This window comes from Mercenaria mercenaria, chromosome 17 (assembly GCF_021730395.1).
Source record: "Mercenaria mercenaria strain notata chromosome 17, MADL_Memer_1, whole genome shotgun sequence".
In the NCBI taxonomy this organism is placed as follows: Eukaryota; Metazoa; Mollusca; class Bivalvia; order Venerida; family Veneridae; genus Mercenaria; species Mercenaria mercenaria.
In genome coordinates, this window is record NC_069377.1 from 65,041,395 (window position 1) to 65,062,305 (window position 20,911).

Below are 20,911 nucleotides of genomic sequence, written 5' to 3' on the forward strand. Positions count from 1 at the left end.
TACATGTACATGTATAGTATGTTCCTGTGGTATGGGCTCGTACTTGGTCGAAAACCTTCCTGAAACAGTGACAGTTTATGAGCGAACGCTTTCTCCTCATCATATATGGCATTCTAGGGCTACCTGGTGGTTACACAAGGTATCTAATCTTGGTCAGCATCTATACACAAATGTAGGTCTACGTATAATAGTAGCTCGTAACTAAGTCGAAGTTTCAAGATACATAACTCGAAATTTTGACATAATGACGCGAAATTTCGTTTATTTCGAGATACGTAACGGAACTTCCGTCTTAATAACTCGACATTTCAACAAAGTATCTCGAAATTTCTGTCTAATGCTAGCGATCCGAAATTTTAACTAAGTTGCTAGTGACTAGAAGTTTAGAGTAAGTCACTTGAACTTCCTGGTTACGTATCTCGAAATTCTGACTCAGAAATATACCGTTGCTTTCAGGAAAAAGTTGAATTTCATCAATATTCTTCCGCAGAAGGGCTTCGGGGGATGTGATAAAGGCCTCCGTCTGTGCGTGTATGCGCCCGTCTACCGGTCCGTCAAAAACACTCGTCAGAAGCATAAACTCCAAAAGTATTACCGGACTTTGTAAAAGCTATACACAGTGACAGAGAACACTAATGAGAGCTATAACTCTGTCTTGCATACTTTTTAAAATTATCTCCCTTTATTTGAATTACTTATGACCCAATTTTATTGTTGAAACTTCACGCGTTGGATGTGTACATATCTAACGCATTTTGGTACTACATTTTTGTAAACTACCAAATTGCGTTGAGTGTAACGCATTTTGGTAGTGACTAACAAAACTCGGTCGAATTTTGGTAGTGACTACCAAATGCGTTGCTACCATTTTGAGGTGCAACCGCTCTATCTTGTTATAGAAAAGAAATGTACATTGACGGTTTATTTACTACCTCTCCATACACCACTTTAAGATCTTTCCGCTTTATTTTTCCAAATAACTGTCTGCAGTTCCTTCAATATTTCGTCACAGATCTTTCTGCCAGTGGTCAATAACTAACATATTAAACGCTTGTAGTTTCAAGATTTTTTCAACAACTTGTTTTCACGTCGTCACAAAAGTCTCAGAGCTGAAAACGCATTCAATATGCTTATGATTTTGAACTGCAAAAAGCTCTGAGTTAGGTAATGGACCCGTAGTGGCGGGCAATATTTTATGTGGCGGTTTCGGCTTTCTTCTGACTTAATGTAGCTCGCAAGAGCACCTGGCTTTCCGTTCATAACGAATAATGCCGAAATTACATACGGATTATACGTTTCAACAAACGTAACTTTCCAATTGTTTTTATGGGTTCACTACCTGAAGGTCGGGTCTGAGTTATATTTAGACCCAGTCTAGATACACAATATTTATTTATGCTTCTGGAGGGTATCCATGCAAATAGAAAACTTTTTTGCAAAACGGAAACAATGGACTATTTCTGAAGTTCAACACGTATTACTCTGCCCAGACAGCTACACCACTGGTGAAAATTGGGTCCAAAATTCGGTTATCATCTCAAGAATTGAATTGCACCGCCAATATGATTTTATTTATTTGTTGTTCGGGCAAAGAGAGAGGACAATGTAAAACGCCCATGGCAGTCAAGAATCCACAAAAATCTTTACTTTCATAATGATCTGGCTGGTTTTCTTCGGTTTGTTTGTGATGGCTTCTGGTAAGTCAGAGCTAAATATTTTCATTGAATTTTCAACAGCATACATTATTTCCTTATTTGATAACATACTAGTTTACTATTCGCCCTGTTCGTTTTCATTGAAAATCGTGACGTTCATTTTGTATAAATAGCAAAAGGAAAGACGCCAAAGTTTTCGACAACGCTGCTTGGTGATAACGGGCCACTGTTTGGACGACATCCACGTATAGTCAAGGAGAACGGCGCATTTGTTCCGTGTGGCGGAAGCTGATTTAAATGTTAAATACAACAAACGATATGTGCAATTTATAATATAACCTTGTTTACAAATTGAAAGAAAATATACTGTAAATAAACGACAGAATAGGAACGGGAAATTAAACATAAATCGCTAGCCGATAGATTTGCCGATCCTATTCTGTCGTTTATTTCGCATAAACTCCGAAAAAAATAGTTCATTTCTTAAATTACACGCACAATTTTAGGTGGCCAGATACTTTAAAAAAGATTCTCGTATGTCGTGTTATAAATTAGTGCTTTTATGGTTGATAAGGTTTTTAATGAAGATTGATGACAAAAATACTATCTTCCGTACATTTAAAAAAAATCAACATACCTTTTCTATTATTTATCTTGTCTGATGTGACTTTTCTGACAGTTACAAATAGCACTTCGGACATTTTGAAACAGTCGGACATGACTGTGGTGACAGGGAGACAGTGTGAGAGGATCTGGGGCCGTCAGAGGAACCACACCTATCACATCTGTTTCAATGACGACAACAGTCATTTCAATGACAGCTCCGTTTGCATGGTTTGTAGCTGTTGCGAAGGCTGTGAGTTTATACGAGAATTTCGTGCATATCTTATAAGATTCTTTTACTGGTGGTAGGTGCAGGTGGAAATATCCGGCTCGAGGGTAACTGTTTATGGCGAGGGTCTTGTCGAGTTATCGCTTAAACAGTTACCAGAGAGCTGGATATTTCCATCTGCACCTACCACCAGTGATTGAATCTTTTTCTTGCATGCCATATTCAACAAATAATAGTTCTTATAGCACTTTTTTCTTAAAGTAGCGTATATTAACAAAGCGCCGTAAACAGGAAGTATGTCATGACGTTACAAAGCCGGAAACAAGGAAATAGTTCCGGTTTTGTTTTATCATTTGCAGTGAAACGTTATGTTTTTCCGTAAAATGACGTTTTTGGAATCTAGAAAAAGAACAAAGAGAAACTATCAAGGTATATGATTTTTATTCTGTTTTATGTAAATCGTTATTATTACTACACAAATCTACTGTACAGATGTAGTTCGTTATACGTCATTTACAGCACGAGAGACATCTTACACTCTGGGGTATAAGATGGAGTTTTCCAGCACCGGTGAAATCACCAGAAATCCCAGTCTGGTATGCAAGAATTCTCCTTCTTAGTTAACCTACTTTTGAAGTACATTTAAATATGTATGTTTAAACACATTGCGGTGACAGAGAATCTTCCAATAAATTATGTGTTTGGTCTTTATAGCCTCCAAAGAGAGAAGTTGATCAGAGATATCATTTTTTTTTTCACCTTAAGACTCGTGAAGAAAATACACTTAGAATTTCCCGTTTGTTTAGTTAGTGCGAGTTTAATTTTTTTTTTCTAAAAATCATAAAGTTACCTCGACAACATAAAAGTTTTACACGCGGATCCTATGTTTAATCGATTGCTCATAATTATTCGTTTTACATGCAAGCATTATAATATAATTATAACATTTAAATGTAACCTTATCGCTGGATTAGTCTGATGTATTCCAACAGTATCCAAGACAACATTTCTAGATAATTATGTGTTTGTAGGTTTTAATTCGCACGATTCGGAATACCACGCGTATCTGATTCTTTTTTGTTTGGAAAATAGATTTTAGTTTTGCGTGCTATGTTGGCAAATAAAACACAGTTTTGAGTTCAGATGCGTAGTAATCTTATCGCGAAGGCCGAAATTGAGTGATTAATTACGACGCGTCTGAACGAAAAATTGTGTTTTTATTTGCCAACAAAGCATGCAAACCTAAAATATATTTCCATTCTAACACGCTCGAATTACACCAGGGAGGGATACTAATCTGGAATCCTATTTTAGTCGGAATAGCCAAAAGTAGGTTATTTTGGGAAACGTGTTTTAATCGACAAGACAATACACGGTAAAATCCTTCTTTGTTTATATCTTGAAAAGAAAGTGTTAGAATAGTCCATTTTTAAGTGTATAACAATGCAATAAGAAGTCTGTTTTACAAATATTAACTTTGTTTACTTTTTCAAATGTTTTATATGAATAAAATATTCACAGGGTGATTCTGGTGGACCTTTTGTGTGTGCAAATGATGGAGGTCACACTCTAGCGGGTCTGACGTCATGGGGAAGCAGTGTGTGCCACGTGACTTTGCCAAACGTCTACACGAGAATATCGAGCTTCAGGGACTGGATCGACTCGAAAATACAAAATTAAGATTTTTGTTGTCTTCTGACCTTAGAAGTAGTTTTAACACTACATGACATTTGAATTAAAACCATTTCAGCTCTAAAGAAACGTAACTCACTACAGTATATTTTATTTCAACTGAATGTACTTTCATGCAGATCGAAAAAAAAACAACAACAAAAAACAAAAACATTTTGTTTCCATTTTATGTATTTTCGATGTTTTTAATCAAATTTTGCTCAGTTTACAGTTTAGTGCAAGTAAAAATGTTTAATGTCAAATTACCAGATGTATTTTACAGTTCACTAAACATGCTATAGATATGCTTATTCGTTCATACGAAGTTCATGAAATAAACTTAGACGTGTATCTTGTATCTCCAGCTTAAAATCAAGTAGTTTCTAGGTCTTGCCAGAATTTATCAAATTTCAAAAGATTCTTCTTCTTCTATTTATATAGCTTGCCCGCTTAGCTTTGTAGAGAGAGCATAATCTACGGATCGCAGGGTCGTGAATTTGATTACCGGGCCGGGCGTATGTTCTCCATTACGATTTGATGAAAGACATTGTGTCTGAAATCGTTTGTCCTCCACATCTGATTCACATGGGGAAGTTGGCATTACTTGCGGAGAACAGGTTTGTACTGGTACAGAATCCAGAAGCACTGGTAAGGCTGCATGCCGTTACAAAACTGAAATATTGTTGAAAACGGCCTTAAGCCCAAACCAAACAAACAAATCTTCTATTTATAATGGTTTGCTCAACTAAGAGACCATCACCCATGCCATTATTTTTGCTATCCCTTGTGTAGCTGAAATTGCAAATTTAGAAAGTGGATGTGCCCATCCTGACATTCAGGGCTTAAGTTGGTACAAGGTGACCCTAGGTGCTCATCCCGACATTCAGGGCTTTAGATGGAGGAACGTGACCCTGGGTGCTTCTCCCGACATTCAGGGTTTAAGTTGGTGGAAGGTGACCCTATGTGCTCATCCCGACATTCAGGGCTTAAGATGGTGGAAGGTGACCCTATGTGCTCATCCCGACATTCAGGACTTAAGATGGTGGAAGGTAACCCTGGGTGCTTCTCCCGACATTCAGGGCTTAAGTTGGTGGAAAAGTGGCCCTATGTGCTCATCCCGACATTCAGGGCTTAAGATGGTGGAAGGTGACCCTATGTGTTCATCCCGACATTCAGGACTTAAGATGGTGGAAGGTGACCCTGGGTGCTTCTCCCGACATTCAGGGCTTAAGATGGTGGAAGGTGACCCTGGGTGCTCATCCCGACATTCAGGGCTTAAGTTGGTGGAAGGTGACCCTATGTGCTCATCCCGACATTCAGGGCTTAAGATGGTGGAAGGTGACCCTATATGCTCATCCTGACATTCAGGACTTAAGATGGTGGAAGGTGACCCTGGGTGCTTCTCCCGACATTCAGGGCTTAAGATGGTGGAAGGTGACCCTAAGTGCTCATCCCGACATTCAGGGCTTAAGTTGGTGGAAAGTGACCCTGGGTGCTTCTCCCGACATTCAGGGCTTTAGATGGTGGAAGGTGACCCTAGGTACTCATCCAGACATTCAGGGCTTAAGTTGGTGGAAGGTGACCCTGGGTGCTTCTCCCGACATTCAGGGTTTAAGATGGGGGAAGGTGACCCTGGGTGCTCATCCCAACATTCAGGGCTTAAGATAGTGGAAGGTAACCCTAGGTGCCCATCCCGACATTCAGGGCTTAAGATGGTGGAAGGTGACCCTGGGTGCTTCTCCCGACATTCAGGATTTGAGATGGTGGATGGTGACCCTAGGTGCTCATCCCGACATTCAGGGCTTAAGTTGGTGGAAGGTGACCCTGGGTGCTTCTCCCGACATTCAGGACTTAAGATGGTGGAAGGTGACCCTGTGTGCTTCTCCCGACATTCAGGACTTAAGATGGTGGAAGGTGACCCTAGGTGCTCATCCCGACATTCAGGGCTTAAGTTGGTGGAAGGTGACCCTGGGTGCTCATCCCGACATTCAGGGCTTTAGATGGTGGAAGGTTACCCTAGGTGCTCGTCCCGACATTCAGGGCTTAAGTTGGTGGAAGGTGACCCTAGGTGCTCATCCCGACATTCAGGACTTAAAATGGTGGAAGGTGACGCTAGGTGCTCATCCCGACATTCAGGGCGTTAGATGAAGGAACGTGACCCTTGGTGCTCATCCCGACATTCAGGGCTTTAGATGGTGGAAGGTGACCCTAGGTGCTCATCCCGACATTCAGGGCTTAAGTTAGTGGAAGGTGACCCTGGGTGCTTCTCCCGACACTCAGGTGCTTAAGATGGTGGAACGTGACCCTAGGCGCTCATCCAGACATTCAGGGCTTAATTTGGTGGAAGGTGATCCTGGGTGCTTCTTCCGACATTCAGGGCTTAAGATGGTGGAAGGTGACCCTAGGTGCTCATCCCGACATTCAGAGCTTAAGTTTGTGGAAGGTGACCCTGGGTGCTTCTCCCGACATTCAGGTCTTAAGATGGTGGATGGTGACGCTGGGTGCTCATCCCGACATTCAGGGCTTTAGATAATGGAAGGTAATCCAAGGTGCTCATCCCGACATTCAGGGCTTTAGATGGTGGAACGTGACCCTACGTGCTCATCCCGACATTCCGGGTTTAAGATGGTGGAAGGTGACGCTGGGTGCTCATCCCGACATTCAGGGCATTAGATGGTGGAACGTGACCCTGGGTGCTTCTCCCGACACTCAGGGCTTTAGATAGTGGAAGGTAATCCTAGGTGCTCATTCCGACATTCAGGGCTTTAGATGGTGGAAGGTGACGCTGGGTGCTCATCCCGACATTCAGGGCTTTAGATGGTGGAACATGACCCTAGGTGCTCATCCCGACATTCAGGGCTTTTGATAGCGGAAGGTAATCCTAGGTGCTCATCCCGACATTCAGGCTTTAGATGGTGGAAGGTGACGCTGGGTGCTTCTCCCGACATTCAATACTTTAGATGGTGGAATATGACCTTAGGTGCCTCTCCTGATATTCAGCGCTTTAGATCGTGGAAGATTATCCTGGTTGCTTTTCTTCACATTCAGCGCTTTAGAGCGTGAGTTATGATCAAGTGCTCCTCCTGACATTCAGCTTTATCGGTACTTCATCTGACATTCAGCATTTATAGTGAAGATGACCATAGGTGTATCTTCTGAGATTATTGTGTGCTCCTTGATAGCACAGCCGACCTTCTATAAGTCACGTGAATGACTTCCTCACCGTTATAAGGGCATGTGTAAGAATCTACATTTAAAAATAATTCTCTGAACATATTAATTTTTCTTCAAGAAATCCACTGTATCTATTCATTTATTTGAATGATCATGTCAGTGAAGCCTGCGCATTCAGTAGTAACACTATCAGAATCAGTTCGCACATTAGAATTCAGAGTACTCCATTTCCGTTTTTGTGTCTGTTTAGAAAAAACACACATCATGGAAAAACTCTTCGGCGTAAAGTCTTGGTTGAATTTAGATTTGAACCGCATGTCCGCCTATAATGGTCCCGTTCTTGTTAGGACAAACACTTGTTTTCAAGTAAAGGTCAATGTTTGATCTCATTTGGTGTTTTAAGTTGTAAGGAACCTTAAAAATGAAATGTCGAAAAGGTAGAAAAGGCAAGCTAGTACTGGAACATTGCCGATGTTACAGTAGGTACTGTGTAATGATAAGGAGAATTTTGTGTCCACCATCAATATTTAAATCTATCAGGTATTCTAAAAATCGAAGATGTTTCTACTCAAAATATACTGGTATTTTTACGCTATAAAATGTCAAGGTCAGTAGTGGCTGTTTGTCAAGTTACCTTAAAGACGCACCACAAAATAAAATATCTGTAATCTTTTGTATTTCCATGATGGTAATTATACATTTTTTTTCGTGGAGAAAATGAGAAATAACAAGTATTTAGTTACAAATTGACAGTGACATATATAAGGCCAAGACAAGGTGGACGGATAGCTCAGTGGTTTGCACACTGGCCTTCCAATCCTGAGGTGGTCTTGGGTGCTTCTTCCTACATTCAGGGCTTAAGATGGTGGAAGGTGACCCTAGATGCTCATCCCGACATTCAGAGCTTAAGTTTGTGGAAGGTGACCCTGGGTGCTTCTCCCGACATTCAGGGCTTAAGATGGTGGATGGTGACGCTGGGTGCTCATCCCGACATTCAGGGCTTTAGATAATGGAAGGTAATCCAAGGTGCTCATCCCGACATTCAGGGCTTTAGATGGTGGAACGTGACCCTACGTGCTCATCCCGACATTCCGGGTTTAAGATGGTGGAAGGTTACGCTGGGTGCTCATCCCGACATTCAGGGCATTAGATGGTGGAACGTGACCCTGAGTGCTTCTCCCGACACTCAGGGCTTTAGATAGTGGAAGGTAATCCTAGGTGCTCATCCCGACATTCAGGGCTTTAGATGGTGGAAGGTGACGCTGGGTGCTCATCCCGACATTCAGGGCTTTAGATGGTGGAACATGACCCTAGGTGCTCATCCCGACATCCAGGGCTTTTGATAGCGGAAGGTAATCCTAGGTGCTCATCCCGACATTCAGGCTTTAGATGGTGGAAGGTGACGCTGGGTGCTTCTCCCGACATTCAATACTTTAGATGGTGGAATATGACCTTAGGTGCCTCTCCTGATATTCAGCGCTTTAGATCGTGGAAGATTATCCTGGCTGCTTTTCTTCAAATTCAGCGCTTTAGAGCGTGAATTATGATCAAGTGCTCCTCCTGACATTCAGCTTTATCGGTACTTCATCTGACATTCAGCTTTTATAGTGAAGATGACCATAGGTGTATCTTCTGAGATTATTGTGTGCTCCTTGATAGCACAGCCGACCTTCTATAAGTCACGTGAATGACTTCCTCACCGTTATAAGGGCATGTGTAAGAATCTACATTTAAAAATAATTCTCTGAACATATTAATTTTTCTTCAAGAAATCCACTGTATTTATTCATTTATTTGAATGATCATGTCAGTAAAGCCTGCGCATTCAGTAGTAACTCTATCAGAATCAGTTCGCACATTAGAATTCAGAGTACTCCATTTCCGTTTTTGTGTCTGTTTAGAAAAAACACACATCATGGAAAAACTCTTCGGCGTAAAGTCTTGGTGGAATTTAGATTTGAACCGCATGTCCGCCTATAATGGTCCCGTTCTTGTTAGGACAAACACTTGTTTTCAAGTAAAGGTCAATGTTTGATCTCATTTGGTGTTTTAAGTTGTAAGGAACCTTAAAAATGAAATGTCGAAAAGGTAGAAAAGGCAAGCTAGTACTGGAACATTGCCGATGTTACAGTAGGTACTGTGTAATGATAAGGAGAATTTTGTGTCCACTATCAATATTTCAATCTATCAGGTATTTTAAAAATCGAAGTTGTTTCTACTCAAAATATACTGGTATTTTTACGCTATAAAATGTCAAGGTCAGTAGTGGCTGTTTGTCAAGTTACCTTAAAGACGCACCACAAAATAAAATATCTGTAATCTTTTGTATTTCCATGATGGTAATTATACATTTTTTTCGTGGAGAAAATGAGAAATAACAAGTATTTAGTTACAAATTGACAGTGACATATATAAGGCCAAGACAAGGTGGACGGATAGCTCAGTGGTTTGCACACTGGCCTTCCAATCCTGAGGTGGTCGTGGGGTTCGATCCCCGGCAGCTACTTGGGAATTTTCAGAAACGCTTTTCAGTGTTTCCCACCCAACTAGAGGTGTACTGGTCAGGAACCCAGGCAATCCTTGTGTGTATCAGTGCTATACACTGGGCACGTTAAAGAACCAGGCTGTCTATTCGCAACGAGCTAGGCTAAGTTAGCCGGACAAGCCTGTATCTGATTTCTGATCTCTCTGTCGTGGGGGCTTTGTGTCACTCTGTCCCTCTGGTCAGATCGCTCTGTGTCTGTACTAGTAGAGGATGAATTATGCGCCCTGTATGGCTGCATTTGAACTATGTAAAGCGCCTTTGAACGTGAAATTGATCATGAAAAGGGCGCTATATAAATCTGGTATAATAATAATAATAATAATAATAATAATAATAATAATGTGTTTAATGTCTAAATATATAAATTAATGTAGTAGTATGCACGGTACTTCATGTATTAAGAACAGAACAGAACAGAACAGAACAGAACAGAACTGTTCTGTTCTGTTCTGTATTAAGGTGAGTTTAGACCACACTTTGTTTCTACAGTGTAAGATAGTTATTATTCTATGTTTATAAAACTATACTGAGAATAGAATGACTGAATAAGTTTTGCAGATGAAGTTGTGAAAACAGGATCTAAATTGTCCACCTGTCATCTTGTAGAATAGCTGTATTATACCAGTATTACCAGAATTATTTGCATCAAGTTCATGTGGGAGGAAAAAGTAGACCACTAGGTCGTGGTGGGTCTTTAACACTTCTAGTATTTTCTTGAATACCGGTTGTTAAAAATAAATACTATCAAGGCCTTCTCGTGGTTTATCGTTTAATTCACCACGGTTCTTCTTTCAGATGCTTAAGTATTTAACCACACGCGCATCATTCTGAACTCTGAACTCTGAACCATGATCAATCAGACGTCAGACCACTCGAAGACCTTCATTATTTAATCAAACAGTCAACTATTTATATTTTAAAGGAATTTTAAAAAGGGAAATAAATCAAAAGATGTATTTTTTTAATGAATTGTTCTGGAACTTTGAAACAAAAAATATATTATATGTAAAATGGTATTCATTAGAACTTTCATATAAAAGTTAGATATTTGGTAGAAAATGGACTATGGAATCAGTTCAATGCATCGTTTGTTTTACACATTACTAACATTACAAATAAATCGATGAACACTATGGCTACAACAGCACCATATTAACACTGTACTATACGCAAGTCAGTGTAACTGTAGACGTGACTGGAGTAAGCTGCATGTGACAGGTAAGTACACTTGTTCAGCACTGTTAATTAAAGAGGACGAACTTCGTTTATATTTCATGTATAAGAAGATTGTTTTTCATGCGCTTCTAAAATTGGGTTCTATTCATTACTTCTTTATAAAACTCTCTTGTTTATAATAAGTATAAATGCTCGTCAAGAAATACAGGGAAGTGCAGCTGCATATATCATTAAATAACGTTGGCTATTATTGTAGATATCGATCAGAAGTTACTTTCTCTTCAAGATTTTAGATGAGATTTTATGTTCACCTGCAGACATACAACAGAATGATTCAAGCAAAGGATTTTATATACTCAAATACACGGCGTACTTTAATATTTACAGTTTTGTCAGAAGACATTTCTGAAATATATTGTAAAACAAGCTCTAACAAGTTATTTTTTTTACATTTTAAATGTTCACGAAAACTTCCATAGTTTTCAGTTTAAAATGGTCATTTCATTCTTGTAAACCTTTTTATTTTTCAGATACCAAGCAACTGCATGAATAAATAGAATATTTCAGGATTAAGAGATTGACTGCCAGGGTAAAAATACTTTTAACAACTACCATAAAAGCTGTTAATATTTACCGTAATTGTGCTTCGCGGGGTCCGGACAAAATCCCCTGCGGACAAAACCCCCTTCACTCATTTTTGCATAGGCGGACAAAACCCCCTTCATCCTTTTCACAAGGAGGACAAAACCCCCTTCGCTGAATTTTACAAGGAGGAAAAAAACCCCTTCGCTGAATTTTACAAGGAGGACAAAACCCCCTTCCCTTTTTTATGTCCCCCTTGTGAAAAAAACGAAGGGCGTTTTGTCATTGTAAAAAAAAAAAATGAAAGGTTTTTTGTCTTCCTTTTGAAAACGACGAAGGGGGTTTTGTCCACCTATGCAAAAAATGAGCCAAATGGTTTTTTGTCCGCAGGGGAATTTGTCCTACACTCCTGTTTCGCACCGTTTTAGTCATATAGACATGTAAATATCGAAGGTATTGTCTTGGTTTCTTAGAGATTGACTGCCAGGGTAAAAATACTTTTAACAATTACCATAAAAGCTGTTAATATTCACCGTAATTGTATTTCGCACCGTTTTAGTCATATAGACATGTAAATCCAATAAACAGATATCGAAGGTATTGTCTTGATTTCAGAACTGTGTTTAATGGAGCGTACCAACCTAACTCGTGCAAATGAAAGCGAGCAGCCCGGGAATAAAGGGTCAAGACCGCCCCTTCTTCCCCCTTGTCGTGTTTGCGGAGGAAAAGCTTCAGGGTTCCATTACGGTGTTAATACATGTGAAGCGTGCAAGGTGAGATGTATAAGATTTAGTTTGGTTTAAATAATTTCAGTGAGATTTTGTATCATGCAAATCCCTACCTTACCAAACGAATTCCCTTTATTCAGTGGACAAATGTTGATAGAGCTACATTTGTAATAGTCCCAATCCGTGACTCTAGTTACCTCCCCTGACTGTCCGTCAACTGAAACTATTGTGCTCTTGCTGTTATTCTTGTATTTCCCCGATCCGGGCAAGGTGATATACCCTGATCTGGCGCGCCAAGACGACACAACGAAATGTGCTAAAAGATCTGCGCACACCATCGAGAAGATATGAAAACCTTCTATCTTCTTGACAATGAAAGCAACGAGTACTACTAATTAAGATGTTTGTAGATCGAGGCTTTTGTTCTCTGTGACATGGCAAGGATTTGATTAAATATTATTTCTTGTAAAGTCGCTCTCGTCCTCCACATCTGGCGTGTTCGAAACTTAAAGCGATTAAGCTAACAGTTGGATAAATATTTAGAATTATGTTCGACATTTTAGAAGACTCAGAAAAGAATGTATAGTGAGGATAAGCGAACACTAAAAGCTTTGCGTAATAGCAAAATCACGCAAGTTTTCAAGAAATAAATTTTAATCAAATTAACAGCAGTTAGTTACACGGTTTAAAAGTTTTCGAACAAACGGCCCTGTTCATATAAAGAAGTTGTTAGTTACTTGTGTGTGTAAAGTCATTACAAGTATAGAATCCAGGTAACTGACTGTTTTACATAAATGAAAGACTGTCAAGGAAATGGCATAAGACCGACAAAACTTTGCGAAGTGCAAAATATATAATGATATTTAAAGGAATAAAAATTTGAAATGGATTAACGATATTCGGTAATATTAAAAGATTTTTCAGAAGACGAGAAGTGTGCTACTACTCAAAAACTGCCTTAAAACTACGTTTGAACTGTTAATCTTATTTCAGACACGTCCGAAATTTACCTGGGTTATTTTCTAAAATACAACTTTGTCATTTATGTTCCATGCTAATTGTATGGAAATTGTCACTAGCAGATTATTAATTAACTTGGAGGAGATATGTGGTGTTTGTTTTCTTTTGCAGTTATCATTATTTATTTTTTGAATAAAATAGCCTGTTTCATGAAGCATTCTTAACTTAAACAGAGGGGTATGCCCGTTTTAAATTTCAGCTGTGTAAAATTGAATGTTGAAATTTTACAGCAAAGTCAGGTTTATATCAGCTTTGAGGATGTGTAAAACTGGTCGAAACATTTTACTAAAAACGCATTTTTTAAACAAATGATAATATGATAAATATTATTTCGGAGTATATCACGCGTGCACCATAAATGACATGCACGGACTTCTCATGCTTCTGCTGCATTGTTACGGTCGCTAACGCACAACCTGTAAGTTTAAATTTAATCTCTGACAACTGCGTAAGTGTGTGGCCTCTTTGGCTCAGTGGTTAGAGCATTTGACTAGCACCCAAGCGACCCGGGTTCGAATCACACTACAGGCCCATGGGATTTTTCATCGTAAAATTTTTCGTATAAACAGTAGAAGTAGAACAGGTCTGGTAATTGTTTTAGACCTCTAAAGTGGTCTATAAGGTGTTTGGCAAATGACTTTCTACGATACTTTGCTGATAAAATAATCAAGTTGAGAAATGATCTTGACAATATATTTGACAGGATGGACGAACCGGGGACAGCAACTATCGGAACAACTTAACACTCATTACAATATTTACAAGTTTATTTGCGGAAAATGATTATTTACAATGAATGAAAACAAAAATCTTAGAAGAAAAGAATGAAAAGGAAACAAAAAAAAAAAAAAAAAAAAAACAACAACAAAAAACTCCGAGCTCAGTATCTGTACAGTTCATTTCCATTGTGACGTTTTACAGGTGTTTCCTTTTACTTCAAATTTTATGTAGCACTAATAACATATCTTAAAATAAAGTCAGGTTAAACCGTGAAAACGTTGACTCCTTTTTGGCTCCCCATATGTTGGTAGGTGTTTGTATCCCTGAGCTGTCTCAGTTGACTACAAAAATCAGCGTCTTTGCGGTTAAGGCACAACCATGGGACTAAACTTTTTCCGCTGGGAAATCACATCCAGGCGAGTACACTAAAGCGAACCTCGGATATTGAACTTCCGGGTCGTGACATCATCACCAGGTAAGCACCATAGCAAATACAAGTAAGGGCATAAAACTGCTCCTTTGGGTACACCATACCTCCGTAGGCTCCCATAAATAATACGTGCTACTTATACAAAATATGAGTGCTACTAAGTTCATACGTCACGTGATTACAATACGTCACTTATTACTTCCATTATTTCTCAAATTAATTACTTACAAGTCTAAAATTAAAGTATGGAAAAGATATGAAAAGATTATGATGAAAAATTAAAGATAAGGATACATATAGATACAACCACAAAATAACACAATGCAATGCAAATTAAACGTTATACAATAGCTGGTATGAATGTAATATCAACTACCATACAACAAAACGGACATTGTATAAATATGCTATAGACTGGCACACAATAATTTCAAATTACAATCACGTATTAAATACATGGTAGTATACTTGCAAACATATACATTTATACATTACAATTCAATGCAGTAGCGGCGTTCCATAATTTACAACGAAATGTTTGACATACACGATTTATGACAAAGATAATTTTCTAATAATTATGTTACCCAATTTCAAATATAAATTTTACAGCTGATACAAACGAAACACTTTAGATTCCTCTTTCGAAATAATTTACAAAAGTCTGAAAAAATTAATAAATTAGCCTGACATACCGAAACTGGCTAATCTCTTGCCGAAAAGTAAACGTATTTACAAAATTCTGTAGAATGAACAAAAATTTACTAAATAAAAATCGTAATTCAAAAATTATACAAAAATCTAACGAATGAATTTCTTACCTCGATCGAGCAAAATTTCTACCAAGAAAAATCAAAGTGACATAATTTCGTCTCAAGACTGTCAGAAATGGTGTGCACTAAAGATATCTAGTCTAGTTTATTTGTAGGGTTATGTCCCACATCTTTAAAAATACTGAGTTACATGCGGTAAAAGTTCTCTATTTTGCCTTTACTCTTTAGATTACATATTTTGGAAGAAATGTAGGTAGGTTTTACTTCTGCTCAAAGGCTATTTTTGAATGAAGTTAGCAAAATTTAAAACAGTCCCACATGACTCAACCATAAGTTTTCAATGTTGGAATTAGAATTCTGTCTCATTAAATCTTTTACTTGAGGCACCCTTGAAAAAAAAAGATATTCACAGTTTTATTTTGTGTTTTATAATTGTTTACCAATAGTTTGATTTCCTTTTATCAAAATCAATGGTAAAATGGATTCTCTGCAAACGTTTTGGACAGCGGCCATCACTTTGAAATTTGTCTCCACTTGAGCTTGAGGAAATATCCTTAATTGTACAAAATTTATAAAAAAAACAGCACGGTAAAAGTTGTTTAAATTTTGCATACAAGTCTCTCACTGGATACAGTATATTGCTGTAACATTGTTTTGAAGATTTGAAATATTCACCATTACGTGGGTCATACCTTAAAATTGAACCTCAAACAAGAGCTGTCACTATTAGCGACAAACGTCCCCGAAGTGTGTCCTAGAATCCTATAGTTGTTTGCGCAAAATATGCCAGAATAGTTTAGGTATGAATCATTTTGTAACCAGATAAAAAAAGTTCTCCAATGGTAACCTTGACCTTGGAGCTAGGAGTCTGGGTCTTGAGCATGACGCACCAATTCATTATAGGGAACAATTGTGACAAGTAATTTTAATTTAGCATCCCTTGATGAATGGAGTTATTGACCGGACAAGAAACATACAATGTTACCATTTGACTTCTAAGTGTGACATTGACCTTGAAGCTAGGGTCTTGGTCTTGCGTCTGACACGTCATCTCAATACAGGAAACGTTTATGCCAAGTAATTTTAAAATCTCTTCATCGATGGAAGAGGTACGGAACGGGCAAGAAACAGGCCATGTTAACCTTTGACATGACTTCTAAGTGTAACCTTGATCTTGGAGCTGGGGGTCTGGGTCTTGCGCGTGACGCATTGTCTCATTATGTTAAACGTTTATGCCAAGTTGTTTTAACCTTTAACCTCTAAATGTGACCTTGACCTTAGAGTTAGGGATCTGGTTGTTGTGCATGACACGTTTTCTCTTTATGGGGAATATTTATGCCAAGTAATTTCGAAATCCCTTGATGAATGACTGAGTTACGCACCGGACATGAAACAGACCCTATTAACCTTTGACTTGACTTCTAAGTGTAACCTTGATCTTGGAGCTGGGGGTCTGGGTCTTGCGCGTGACGCATTGTCTCATTATGTTAAACGTTTATGCCAAGTTGTTTTAAATCCCTTCATGGATGGCAGAGTTATATACCGGTCACGGAAAAGATCCTATTAACTTTTGACTTCTAACTATGACCTTGACATTTGAGCTAGGGATCTGGGTCTTGTGCATGACACATTGTCTGATTATGGTTATAACATTTATGCCAAGATATTTCAAAATCCTTTCATGAATGTCAGAATTATGGGCCGGACACAAAAACAGACCCTGTTAACATTTGACCTCTAAGTGTGACCTTGGAGCTAGGGGTCAGGGTCTGGCGCATGACACGTCGTCTCATTATGATAAACATTTAGGCTAAGTTCTTTCAAAATCCCTTGATGAATGGCAAAGTTACGAACCGGACACGAAACAGACCATATTAACTTTTGACTTCTAAGTGTGGCCTTGACCTTGGAGCTAGGGGTCTGGGTCTTACGCATGAAACGTCGTCTCATTAAGGTTTATATTTATGCCAAGCTATTTCAAAATCCCTTCATGGATGGCAGAGTAACAACCCGGACAAGAATTTACAAAGTTATGGTCGGACGGACGGACAGTGCGATTTCAATATGCCCACCTTCGGGAGCATAAAAATCAAAGAACTTACTGTAGTGTAAATAAAAAGTTATTTGCTGAAACATCGTTTAAAGATGTAAGGGAGTTATTAATAAATAAATAAAAACCTAAAATTATCAAATGTTTTTGTTAAAGTTCACGAAATAGATATATGCTTAATAACTTAATGATAACATAATATATTAAGCCACATTAGCTCTAGTGGGTTTTTGCGCACTAGTCAGTAGTGCACATGTATTTACAACTATGCTTTGCACGGAATGTCACTGGTCAGAGGGGTAGGTATACTCACCGAGTTTCAACGTAAGCGTTGACCGGTGGTATAATTACGTGCGAGCAGGTCGCTTTTTGCGATTGTTTTCACCAGTCAAGGTAATATTTTCCTTCGTAGTTTTTTTCATTTTTAATCTTTTGTTATTAAGAATTGGCCGAGGATGACCTACAATGGACGCGCTTTGAAGGTGATGTATTGAATTTTTCATGTCATTTGTATTTTTTTCTAACATTCAGGAAATATTCACTAAAAAACACGTATTTGGATACCATATCGTAGTTTTCTCGCTTTGAATGGATACATTACTGTTAAAATGTCCTTTGATTTAGTTATACATGTACGATATACCCACTTTAACAGATCGGTCACCGTTATATGCAATTTCAAAAATCACATAGCCCGGCAAAACCCGGCCGTCGGCGAAGGTGCTGTCTTACGTCCGAGTCGGTGGTACACCAAAATAAAAATGCATACGTACGAGCTGGTGGAATTTATGAAAAACGATATTTTCAAGACTTTTTAGGATCTGACAGTGGACAAAATGCATTTTTATCGATATATAGACTACTATTTCATGTTTCTTCGTTATGCACAGTCATTTAACGCATCATTGTACACAGTCATTTAGCGCATTTAGCAGGATTTTGTGACCGAATAGTAATGTGTCCTTCGCGATCGCCAGACTAGTATTTGCCCATGTGTCTACGCTTACAGTACAGTTAAACCACAGTTGGCCCTATTAAAAGCTAAGTACATCTAGATACGCAACGTTTTTATCCCTCGTTTTTCTTTCACACTTTCCTTTTACATGTATATATATGTTGAAAAATGTTGCGTTTCTAGATGTGCTTTGTATATTAATATGTGTAACTATTGCTAGTAACGTTTGGGAGAAAAGTAATAGAAGTATAGTGGAAGCAACTTGACCCCGGTGGTTGACCTTTGTATTATAATACATAATAAGACACAACCTATTATTGAAAAGGAGTGTACGTAAAACACGAGCTGGACGAGAAATGGAAATATAAATTAATGTATTGGAAAGTTTTAACGATCAAATGTAAGTATATACTTTGACACAGCACTGTATACAAGCTAATTCCATATAAATACACACGGCTACCCAAAGCACCCCTTAATAATCGATATGAATAATCAGCCTAAGTTCAACCATTGCGGTCAAGTTGCGACTACTATACTATATACAACCCAAAATTAAATGAATACACTGAATTCCTAAATGGAGAAATGTGTGCAGTTTAATAATGCACATATGCAGTCTAGTTTACAGACTCTGTGAACCATCCTGACTAATATTTGATTGTGCAATTTAAATTTCAGTTACTGTTTCATGCGGTGCTCATAGAATTATGGTACTTTACCGATTTAAAGAAATCACTTAATTTAAATGACTTTGTTTCGACCAAAACCTTTCAGTGAAGATAGTTAATAGTTAACTATTAAGCACTGACATTAGTCGAGTGGCAGCTTTTGTTCCCAGTTGTACTCACTTGTTTTATATAATATATATAAAAGTATACTTTTAGATGTTTTGCGATTCAATGGCACGAAAAATCTCAAATGTTTTATTAACCAAACGCTTGATTTTGGTGATATTGGATACAGGTTCATAATTAGGTCATACCAACACTGAAAGTAAATCAATTTTCTTTTTCTATAATTAAGAAAATTTATTTCTTTGATCTAGATACATTTTACCCAATAGCTATCGAATAAAAACTATTGAGTAACATCAAACATTCCATTGATCATTTACTATTAATATATAAGGCAATACCTACCTTTATTGCACGGGAAATTGCCACCAACATTCTGAACATTAGAAGTACATCCTTAGAATAAAAAATACTAACATATAAACCACTCGGGCCTACTTTATATCTGGAAAATTCTATACTCAGATCAATTTTCTAGAAGGACTCTGGTCTGCCAGATTCAAGTGGGAGGTATCCGTGCTGGTACGAACGTTCAATGGGACAATTTAAAAAAAAATCAAAAAAATCCTATACTCTATACATCCTAGCGATCACACCCTTCATGTCATCCAATATTGATGACACAGCCGCGTTCACTTTCATGTTTAGGCTTACATTTTCATCCATGGTAGATGACTGAAATACAAATATCAAATGTATCTATCAATTTTATTCAGAATTTAAAATATCTCTATCTGGTTTTAAATTGATCGCGTCATTGACAATGTCATAATTTATACCTAAAAGCATACGATTTATTTATTGTGCACACAGTTACTGTCCCCCGCCATATGCCCCATCTAACGGTATCCTTATGGTATAGCATTATATAATTACTATATAAATACTATACCATAAGGATCGTTAGATGGGGCCTGTGTCCCCCGCCACCCTTTAATTCATTATAAATTTAGTAGAGGCTTCGAGTATGAAACCGACATATGTTAAAATGACTGTGCACAACGAAGAAACATGAAATGGTAGTCTATATATCGATAAAAATACATTTTGTCCACTGTCGGATCCTGAAAAGTCTTGAAAATATCGTTTTTCATAAATTCCACCAGCTCGTACGTATGCATTTTTATTTTTGTGTACCGCCGACTCGGACGTAAGACAGCACCTTCGCCGACGGCCGGGTTTTGCCGGGCTATGTGATTTTTGAAATTGCATATAACGGTGACCGATCTGTTAAAGTGGGTATATCGTACATGTATAACTAAATCAAAGGACATTTTAACAGTAATTTATCCATTTAAAGCGAGAAAACTACGATATGGTATCCAAATACGTGTTTTTTAGTGAATATTTCCTGAATGTTAGAAAAAAATACAAATGACATGAAAAATTCAATACATCACCTTCAAAGCGCGTCCATTGTAGGTCATCCTCGGCCAATTCTTAATAACAAAGCTTTAAAAATGAAAAAAACTACGAAGGAAAATATTACCTTGACTGGTGAAAACAACCGCAAAAAGCGACCTGCTCGCACGTAATTATACCACCGGTCAACGCTTACGTTGAGACTCGGTGATACTGGCTGTACTCATCACTATAATCCGGCGCTGAGTTAACAAACTGTAGGGAGTCTAAAGTGGTAGTATATTCATGGCATGTGATGTAGGAAGCTATGCACGTCCTTGCACATTAATGCCACAAAATGATATAATAACTACGCCTCTCCTACTTTAACAGGACAATTATAAACGTATCTTGTTACTATTGCATTTGTCTTTCTGTCGCAGGAAAAAACCCCCAAAGAAA

At 38.1% G+C, this 20,911-nt stretch overlaps 1 protein-coding gene across 1 annotated transcript in view; it reads left to right on the plus strand.

The window, feature by feature from the left end:
• Positions 1–2,372: 2,372 nt before the first annotated feature.
• LOC123537119 (nuclear receptor ROR-beta-like) overlaps positions 2,373–20,911 on the plus strand; it is a 49,358-nt gene continuing 30,819 nt past the window's right edge. Inside the window, exons 1-3 of the mRNA XM_053527880.1 lie at positions 2,373–2,489; positions 4,009–4,084; positions 12,251–12,408. Of these exons, the coding sequence (XP_053383855.1) occupies positions 2,373–2,489; positions 4,009–4,084; positions 12,251–12,408 (351 nt within the window). The remainder of the gene's footprint in view (positions 2,490–4,008; positions 4,085–12,250; positions 12,409–20,911) is intronic.